The following is an 11276-nucleotide window of genomic DNA, read 5'->3' as shown; positions in this document are numbered from 1 at the left end:
ATTTTTTTTTAATCTCTTCATCCAAATGAATTTCCAAGGCACAACTAAAGCAATGCAAATGATCCAAAATGGTACTCCCGTCCTATGACAAGATCATGTAAAATTCTTTGGAGATGATCCTAGTTTGCACTACTTCCGGATCATAAATTGGGGATCCAAACTACTTTTTTGGAAGCTATTTTTTTTTGCTGGGTAGGATAAGTATAGTTGCAGACAGATATTTCAGGCTCACATAGACTATTCAGTCCATTGCGATACCACAGTGGTGAACATCTCTCTTATCATTGAGTGCTGCCCGATTTTATGGACTAACCATGCTAACCATTGCACCACGGTGGCTTCCTCCTCCTATAAAAGACTTAATAATATAGGTCTATGATGGACATACATTAAGACGAGATGAAGAAAACCCTCAGTTAAAAAAGAATGACAATAAAATCCTATAAGTAAACTCCTGTGGAAGGAGTAAAAAGATCATGGAAAATAACCACAAAAATACTAGAAGTGCCGCTATTAGCATGCATGGTCTGTCAAGGAATGAATGAATGAATAAAGATGCCATCACCATCACTGACATAGTATCTCCATAGTAGACACCCTCTTGCTTACTCATAGAAGCCATCAACCCTAGTCACATATCCCATTTTGTGATTACCCATATGAGAATATCTTTGTTATGGTCTCATGGTTTGGATGCCTAGTTTAGCGGTTAGCTGGCTCAATGGCTGGCTAGATGACTGACTTGTTGACTACCTCTATAGCTCTTTACGATTACAGTGTATGTGTCGTCATTGTGGCGTTTAACAGGGCTTTGTGTGGAGGCGTGAAAAAATATTGCCTTACATAACATAGCCTTAGCTGACTAGAGCTGTGGTCTTGGTGGGATCATTCCTTTGTGTGTTGTAAGTTTTCTTGCGTTTCTTGCTTCCCTGGCTTCACTCAAGAAGACATGATCTTGAAAGTTATGCAACATGCCCAAGTTGACATATTGACACCCTTTTTTCGCTTTTCATTGTTCCATTCAAGTTGATGGTTATTCACTTAATATTCCAAGAGGAAATAGAGGATCAGTAGGAGGAATGGAAAAAAGATGCTGGATGAAACTGCTGGCAACATGTGCATTGACCACCCTTTACACCAGAGTTAAACGAAAGAAAAATTGCATGGCTGATATGACAGTGGAACGAACAAAAGAAGCTTAAGGAGGTAGGTGATTACACCTTCTCTTCCATGTCGTAAGCTGTTAGGGACTTTGTTGCATGGTTTGTTTATGGATTTGGCATAAATTATGTTGAAGTTTGCATTTTGCGTCGATTTGTTTTTTTTTGTGAAAAGATGCGATACCTCCTGAATGCGGAAGCATAGGCTTTTGAAAAACGAAGATTTAAAGTTAAAGTTCAAAAGCCTTTTATAAATCTTTTTTCTTTTTGGGCAAGAGGATTTCCATTGGTCATAAGTGTGGAGTAGGGTATTTTCAATTAGTCATGGATTGCAGCTTACCAAAACAGGCTACCAAAATATGATCAAGAATTCAAGGCATTGCCATATCTTTCTGTTGCGAAGTTCAATAAACCCCCACAAAATTGATTTTTATTTACAATCATGAGATGAGCTCACACAAAATCACCATCGTGTAATCATTATCGTACTCCTGGTATTATGAAATGTAAATGACTTTGGCAATAACCTTAAGTATTCATAAAACTTTTTTCGATTATAAAAAATCCGATTAATGAGTGAAATTAATGAGGCAATTGAAATTTAATTGGCATTAAAATTGTCACAGCTGAAGAAATTTGGAGTAGGCATGAAATGGTCCGAAATCATTTTTATTTTGTTAGGCGGGGAATGCTCGTAATGGAGTGTGAGATATGACAAAGAATTATTGGTGAATTAATTCCTGGATTTCTTTGGTTTATTTTGGGGTTATACGACCTATATGTAAGGACAATGGGAGATAACGAAATGAACGAAACTAGCAAGAGGCTCTTAAAAATTTATCATACGAGTACCCAAGAATTTTTATACCAACCAAATTAAGATAATGATGAGAGTATAATAAATTTGGCTATTCGTTTGAAAAACACCGATATATTGATTTTCGTCTATATAAAATTGTCTATAGAAACAAACTTATGACAAAATTTTTTATAGAAATAAAATTTTGACAAAACTTTCTATAAAAATAAGATTTTGACAAAATTTTCTAGAGAAATAAAATTTTGACAAAGTTTCCTATAGATATACATTTTTGACAAAATGTTCTATAGAAATAAAATTTTGACAAAATTTTCTATAGAAAAAAATTTTGTTAAATTTTTTCTAAAGAAATAAAATTTTGACAAAATTTTCTATAGAGATAAAATTTTGATAATTTTTTTTATAGAAATAAAATTTAGACAAAATTTTCTATAAAAATAAAATTTTGACAAAATTTTCTGTAGAAATAAAATTTTGTTAAATTTTTTCTATAGAAATAAAACTTTGACAAAATTTTCTAGAGAAATAAAATTGTGACAAAATTTTCTATAGAAATAAAATTTTGACAACATTTTCTATAGAAATAAAATTTTGTTAAATTTTTTCTATAGAAATAAAATTTCTATAAAATTTTCTATAAAAATACAATTTTGACAAAATTTTCTATAGAAATAAAATTTTGTTAAATTTTTTCTATAGAAATAAAATTTTGACAAAATTTTCTAAAGAAATAAAATTTTGACAAAATTTTTTATAGAAATAAAATTTCGACAAAATCTTCTATTGAAATAAACTTGTGACCAAATTTTCTATAGAAATAAAATTGTGACCAAATTTTCTATAGAAATAAAATGTTTTCAAAATTTTCTATAGAAATAAAATTTCGTTAAATTTTTTCTATAGAAATAAAATTTTGACAAAATTTTCTATAGAAATAAAATTTTGACAAAAATTTTTATAGAAATAAAATTTTAACAAAATTTTTTAGAGAAATAAAATTCTGACAAAATTTTCTATAGAAATAAAATTTTCTATATAAATAAAATTTTGACAAAATTTTCTATAGAAATAAAATTTTCTATATAAATAAAATTTTGAAAAAATTTTCTATAGAAATAAAATTTTGAGAAAATTTTCTATAAAAATAAAATTTTAAGAAAGTTTTCTACAAAAATAAAATTTTAATAAAATTTTCTATAGAAATAAAATTTTGACAAATTTTTTTTTATACAAATAAAAATAAGACAAAATTTTCTATTTTGTTTGTTATTGTTGGCTTCTCTTCAATCGTTATTGTTGTTTTTTTGATCTCAGCTTAAAGCCATGCATTGACTAAACTACAAGTGTAGCTTAACCAACAGAGGAAAAGTATGCTTGTCAAATTTATTTGGGCAAAGCCCTATAGACTGCAAGATGGTTGGATGTACAGCTGTTTCGGAATTACCACATTCCTCATCAGCATCCTCTACTTGCAGCAAAACTATCAACGAATTATCAGAATAAATTCGGGTAATTCACTCAACCCAAAGTGAACTACACGTGAACCTCCCGAAAAAATTTTCTATAATAATAAAATTTTGAAAAAATTTTCTATAGAAATAACATTTTCACATAACTTTTTTATAGAAATAAAAGTGTGACAAAATTTTCTAAAGAATAAAATTTTGACAAAATTTTCTATAGGAATAAAATTTCGGCAAAATTTTTTATAGAAACAAAATTTTGGCATATTTTTTTATAGAAATAAAAGTGCGACAAAATTTTCTATAGAAATAACATTTTGACCAAATTTTTTGTAGAAATAAAATTTCGACAAAATTTTTTGTAGAAATAAAATTTTGACAAAATTTTCTATAGAAATAAAATTTTGACAAAATTTTCTATAGAAATAAAATTTTGAAAAAATTTTCTATAGAAATAAAATTTTGACAAAATATTCTATAGAAATAAAATTTTGACAAAATATTCTATAGAAATAAAATTTTCAATAGAAATAAACTTTCTACAGAAAAAAATGACAAAACTTTCTTAGAAATAAAATTGTGACAAAATTTTCTATAGAAATTAAATTTTCACATAATTTCACATAACTATTTTTTTATGTGCAGTGTTACTTCAAAACTTTTTCTTTATATAAAGAGGATAAAATTGGTGATTTTTTTATCGAAACTAAAGATGCTGCTTCTCTAAAATAAAAAAAAAGATGATCATCGATCTCCTGGTGTTTTGTTTCGAAATCTTGATCTTTTTGCTGCTCGCAAGCTTTTATAAAAAAAATTTATATATTTCCAATTTTTAAATTGTTACTACAGCAGATCCTATTTCTTTATTTTTTCATAAAAACTTGTCAACAGTGTGTTGGAGATTTTACTGAGGAATTTTAATTTATTTTGGGGATTATTTAGGGCGAAAGCATCATAGTTCGGAGACAAGAGCCAGAAAAATACTAGCTACACTGTATACCACTTTATCGGAGGGACGGAAATTTCACAGATTAGTGTCCTAAATTTAAAGAAACCAATTCTTAAAGTAAAGATGAAGATCCTTCTTTTAATAATTTTTTTTTTATTGTAAAGAAATTTATCCTTAACATTGTGTGAATTGAGTATCCTAAAATTCAAGTTGCATAATCTTTCATATTAGGTCAAAATTTGTTTGGCATAGTGTTTAACATGATGCATATAGGTCCAGTCTCATACAGCCTCCACTTAGATCGATTTCCAAATTGTGTTTATTGATCGCTTGTGTTCAGCACATTTATAATGGTTTCCTTAATAAAAAAATAGCCGTATTGAATTAAAAATTCACACCCGTATAAAGCTAATTTTTAAGTAGTTCACAAATATAGAATGAAGAAAAGTCATCAACAGACACTCTAGATCGTTTACTTATTGAACTAAAAACAAAACAAAAATTATCAGTTTCCCATGACGAGTGAAATTTATTAGCACATCGATGACTTAAAAGAGAATGAATATAAAAATCGCTTCAAAGCAACTGCCAGATGCTAGGCGAATAAGTTTTATTTTAAATCTAGTATATAAGCACTCCAAATTTATTTTTGTGGATCTGCTGTTACAATATTTTTACACACAGATTTCTTTTAGAATTACTTGAATGTGAAGATATTTATGAGACGTTAAAAAGTTTTAGGATAAATTAATTTATCAACAATTTTTGGCAGCTTTAAATCTAATGAACTTTGCATTTTCGAACTCATTTACTCATTAACTTAAAAGTGCTAATCAAATAAATTTACACATAATAGCGTTTTTTATTAAAGCAACAAAAGGTGTTGAGAAAAAAAACGCAAATGAATAATGAACCCATCGAACATTGACCCAAGGCATAGTAGACGTCTTACAAGATAGAAAAAGTGGTTGATATGATGCTGAAAGCGTTTTCTGAAGTTTTGCTTTTTGCATATGACTGGAAGCTGTTTGGCCTTTGGTCTTATCCGCCAATGTTAAACTTCCGTGCTTTACAATCATCACAATCAAATAGACATTCAAACTTCAACAAACGTGTGAATAAGCGAAGGTGAGTTGCTAATGCTGGGTGAAGTCTCAAAAAGCTCTTAATACAATCACAATCACAACTCAAATCATTTTCAAATTAAGGCAAATTTTGAATTTTAAACAAAATAATAAATAAATAAGTAAAACATACATAGAAACAAAACGTAATGGCTACGATCATACCAAAATACATGAGAATATTTTAGTAGAGTACATTAAATTAAAATATTTATATTTTCATTTTATATTAATTTTAATTTAGGTTTTTATTTTAAATTTAATTTTAATTTTAAATAATAAATTATAAGTTAAATTATATTTTAAAATTTTAACTATTAATATTGATTTCAATTTAAATTTATATTTATATTAAATTAAATTTTAATTAATTTAAATTTAACATTTTAAAATTTTGATTTTTTTCAAATTTTATTAAATTTAAATATAAATTTATTTAATTTTTTAAATTTGCGTTTAATTTTTATATTTTATAAAAATTTTAATTTGATTGTGATTTAATTTCAATTTGAATTTAAATTCAAATTAATTCAATTAACAATAAAATTAAAGGTTATAATTAATTTATATTTTAAATTTTTAACTGTAAATATTGATTTTAATTTTAATTTTAAGTTTAAATTTTATTTTGAATTTTAATCTTAATTTTATTTTCAGTTGTAAGAGTAAGCTTAAAACCCTTAATTTTAAGTTTAATATTAGTTTAATTTTTAAATTTAAATTTAATTTTATTTACTTATTGCTTAATTTATTATAACTACAAATTATTATAAACTAATTTATACGGATAGAAGCTATTGGCCTAGAATTCAAATTTTAATTTCAATTTCGATTTTAATCTTAATTTTAATTTTAATATTAATTTAATTTAATTTAATTTAATTTAATTTAATTTAATTTAATTTAATTTAATTTAATTTAATTTAATTTAATTTAATTTAATTTAATTTAATTTAATTTAATTTAATTTAATTTAATTTAATTTAATTTAATTTAATTTAATTTAATTTAATTTAATTTAATTTAATTTAATTTAATTTAATTTAATTTAATTTAATTTAATTTAATTTAATTTAATTTAATTTAATTTAATTTAATTTAATTTAATTTAATTTAATTTAATTTAATTTAATTTAATTTAATTTAATTTAATTTAATTTAATTTAATTTAATTTAATTTAATTTAATTTAATTTAATTTAATTTAATTTAATTTAATTTAATTTAATTTAATTTAATTTAATTTAATTTAATTTAATTTAATTTAATTTAATTTAATTTAATTTAATTTAATTTAATTTAATTTAATTTAATTTAATTTAATTTAATTTAATTTAATTTAATTTAATTTAATTTAATTTAATTTAATTTAATTTAATTTAATTTAATTTAATTTAATTTAATTTAATTTAATTTAATTTAATTTAATTTAATTTAATTTAATTTAATTTAATTTAATTTAATTTAATTTAATTTAATTTAATTTAATTTAATTTAATTTAATTTAATTTAATTTAATTTAATTTAATTTAATTTAATTTAATTTAATTTAATTTAATTTAATTTAATTTAATTTAATTTAATTTTAATTTTAATTTTAATTTTAATTTCAATTTTAATTTTAATTTTAATTTTAATTTTAATTTAATTTTAATTTTAATTGTAATTTTAATTGTAATTTTAATTGTAATTTTAATTGTAATTTTAATTGTAATTTTAATTGTAATTTTAATTGTAATTTTAATTTTAATTTTAATTTTAATTTTAATTTTAATTTTAATTTTAATTTTAATTTTAATTTTAATTTTAATTGTAATTTTAATTGTAATTTTAATTTTAATTTTAATTTTAATTTTAATTTTAATTTTAATTTTAATTTTAATTTTAATTTTAATTTTAATTTTAATTTTAATTTTAATTTTAATTTTAATTTTAATTTTAATTTTAATTTTAATTTTAATTTTAATTTAATTTTAATTTTAATTTTAATTTTAATTTTAATTTTAATTTTAATTTTAATTTTAATTTTAATTTTAAGTTTAATTTTAATTTTAATTTTAATTTTAATTTTAATTTTAATTTTAATTTTAATTTCAATTTTAACTTTAATTTTGACGTTACTTTTAATTTTATATATTTAATATTAATTGTTAATTTAGATTAGTTTTAATTTTAATATTAATTTAAATAAATAAATAAAAACAAAACGTAGTGGCCTTAATCATCCAAATTGATGTTAAATATTTATATTTTTAGTATATATTAATTTTAATTTTATTTGATTTAAATTTAGAATTTTTAAGCATTCAAATTTTATAAATTTTTAAAAATTTAATAAAAATTAAAAATTTTATTAAAATTAATTTAAAAATTTTTAATTTGTATTTGTTTTTAATTTTTATATTTTTTATTTTAATTTTTCAAAATTATAATTTAAATTTCAAGATAACTTTTAAATTTTTAACTGTGGTTATACTTATAATCTTACACAAAAAAAATCCGATTCAATCACGAAATTAATTGATCCAATTAATTTTTTAATTGAAATGTCTTCAACCACGAAAATGATAGTATAAATCACAGTTTTAAGTGGGCATAAAAAATAATACTTGATTAAAAAATTAATTGATTTTATTACCAAATTTCAGTAATTTTTTAATCGATTCAATTAAAAATTTAATTGATGTTGATTGCAAAACTCAATTAATTGTTTAATAAAAAAGAAACTATTTTCAATCACTTTCTGAATTGGCTTAGTGGTTGTAGTTTGATTAAGAATTGATTGCTTGTAATCTTTCAAATTCGATTAAAAAGTTAATTGAATCAATTAATTTTTGTATTAAAAATTTTAAAATTTTCAATCAATTAATTTAATATTTCTATCCCGAATAAAAAGCTAATGGTATCAATTAATTTATTAATTGAAAAAATTGTTCATCTTCAATTAAATTTTTAATTGCAAATATTTTGGTGATATTTTTTTTTGTGTAATTTTAATTCTTTAAATTTATTTTTCATTATTATAACAATTTCCCTTTATGACTCACCTTTGGCTCACGTATATGCTCCGAGGTTTGGGTGGCTACACCAATACTATGGCCACCACCACTACTGCTGCTACCGGTTCCTCCATTCACCATACCACCATTGACTCGATGCTCTCCTCGAAGATATCTTGTAGAACGCATTTCTTCCTCTTTCACTGTATATTTGTCTTTATCCTTGGATTTTATGGTCTGTTGAGTACCAGCACTACTACTGGTACTGCTACTCATACTTTTACGTTCGGCTTCTTTTTTATCTGCCGTCCCTGAAGCAGTATGGGTTCCACCGCCAGTGAATAATTGTTTGACTTTTTCGAAACCACCCAATTTTTTGTTACGCTTCAATGTTGAGGTATTCGTTTTGCCGTCGACATCTTGTGGTGTTTGCGATTGTTGATCGCGCCTCCTTAGAGTAGAACTATTCGGCTGCGTTTGAGGATATTTATCCAATAGGGGATCGAAATGGGAACCATCATCTATGGAACGTTCGCGATAGAGGTAATTATCCGCCGAGCGTTTGGCAGCCTGTCGTAATTGTTCACAATGACGACGTTCTTTTTTGAGGAAACTCTCACAGGATTTAATGTCATCGGCAATGGTACGTTTGCGCCATCTATAATTGTGAAAGAAGAGTTGTTTTTAATCGAATGTTAGTATGGAACGTAATTTTTTGCCTTGCTATCGTATCCGCTATTCATTTCCCTGGTGTTTTTCTATTGTGAGCTAATCATATAAAATGAAGACTAAATTCTACCAAAAATTGCAGATATTTTAATGTTTGATAGATTGGTAAAATTCCCCTCCAAATAAAAGGTACTTCAACTTACTGTAGAAATAAAATTTAAAAAAATTTTCTGTAAAAATACAATTTTGACAAAATTTTCTATAGAAATAAATTTTTTCAAAAATTTTGAAATAAAATTTTGACAAAATTATCTACAGAATTTCGACAAAATTTTCTATAGAAGTAACATTTTGATAAAATTACTATAGAAATAACATTTTGACAAAATTTTCTATAGAAATAAAATTTTACCAAAATTTTCTATAGAAATAAAATTTCGCCCCATTTTTCTATAGAAATAACATTTTGACAATATTTTCTATAGCAATTCAATTTTGTTAAAGTTTTCTATAAAAATAATATTTTGACAAAATTTTCTATAGAAATAAAATTTTGACAAAAATTTCTATAGAAATAAAATTTTGACAAAATTTTCTATAGAAATAAAATTTTGACAAAATTTTCTATAGAAATAAAATTTTGATAATATTTTCTATACAAATAAAATTTTGACAAAATTTTCTATAGAAATAAAATTTTGATAAAATTGTCTATAGAAATAAAATTTTGATAAAACTATCTATAGAAATAACTTTTTCACAAAATTTCCTATAGAAATAAAATTTTGAAAAAAAATTCTATAGCAATAAAATTTTAACAAAATTTTCTATGGAAATAAAAATTTGACAAAATTTTCTTAGAAATAAAGTTTTGACAAAATTTCCTATAGAAATAAAATTTTGGCAAAATTTTCTATAGAAATAAAATTTTGAGAAAATTTTCTATAAAATTAAAATTTTGAGAAAATTTTCTATAAAATTAAAATTTTGAGAAAAATTTCTGTAGAATTAAAATTTTGAGAAAATTTTCTGTAGAATTAAAATTTTGATAAAATTTCCTATAGAAATAAAATTTTCCAAAAATTTTCTACAAAAATAAAAAATTTTCTATAGAACTAGGTTAGGTTAGGTGGCAGCCCGATGTATCAGGCTCACTTAGACAATTCAGTCCATTGTGATACCACATTGGTGAACTTCTCTCTTATCACTGAATGCTGCCCGATTCCATGTTAAGCTCAATGACAAAGGACCTCCTTTTTATAGCCAAGTCCGAACGGCGTTCCACATTGCAGTGAAACCACTTAGAGAAGCTTTGAAACCCTCAGAAATGTCACCAGCATTACTGAGGTGGGATAATCCACCGCTGAAAAACTTTTTGGTGTTCGGTCGAAGCAGGAATCGAACCCACGACCTTGTGTGTGCAAGGAGGGCATGCTAACCATTGCACCACGGTGGCCCCCTTTCTATAGAACTAAAATTTTGAGGAAATTTTCTATACAAAATAAAACTTCGAGAAAATTTTCTACAAAATTAAAATTTTGAGATCATTGTCTATAGAAATAAAATTTTGAGAAAATTTTTTAGAGAAATAAAATCTTTGGAAAATCTTCTGTAGAAATAAAATTTTGTCAAAGTTTTCTTAAAAATAAAATTTTGATAAAATTTTTTATAGAAATAAAATCTTTACAAAATTTTCTATAGAAATAAAATTTTGATAAAATTTTCTATTGAAATAAATATTTGACAAAATTTTCTATAAAAATAAAATTTTGCAAAAATTTTGTATAGAAATAAAATTTTGACAAAATTTTCTATAGAAATAAAATATGGACAAAATATTTTATAGAAATAAAATTTTGAGAACATTTTCTAGAGCAATAAAATTTTGCAAAAATTTTCTATAGAAACAAAAATTTTGATAAAATTTTTTATAGAAATAATTTTCTATAGAAATAAAATTTTGATAAAATTTTCTATAGAAATAAAATTTTGATAACATTTTCTATAGAAATAAAATTTTGACAAAATTTTCTATAGAAATAAAATTTTGACAAAATTTTCTGTAGAAATAAAATTTGGATAAACATTTTTAT

At 22.9% G+C, this 11276-nt stretch overlaps 1 protein-coding gene across 1 annotated transcript in view; it reads right to left on the bottom strand.

The window, feature by feature from the left end:
- Positions 1-8562: 8562 nt before the first annotated feature.
- blo (bloated) overlaps positions 8563-11276 on the bottom strand; it is a gene marked incomplete at its 3' end in the record, with an annotated part of 354695 nt that continues 351981 nt past the window's right edge. Inside the window, 1 exon segment of the mRNA XM_075309344.1 lies at positions 8563-9172. Coding sequence (XP_075165459.1) covers positions 8563-9172 — 610 coding nt within the window.

This window comes from Haematobia irritans, chromosome 5, assembly GCF_050003625.1.
Source record: "Haematobia irritans isolate KBUSLIRL chromosome 5, ASM5000362v1, whole genome shotgun sequence".
NCBI classification, from domain to species: domain Eukaryota; kingdom Metazoa; phylum Arthropoda; class Insecta; order Diptera; family Muscidae; genus Haematobia; species Haematobia irritans.
The sequence above is the reverse complement of the archived record's forward strand: the minus strand, read 5'-3'. Positions and strand labels throughout refer to the sequence as shown.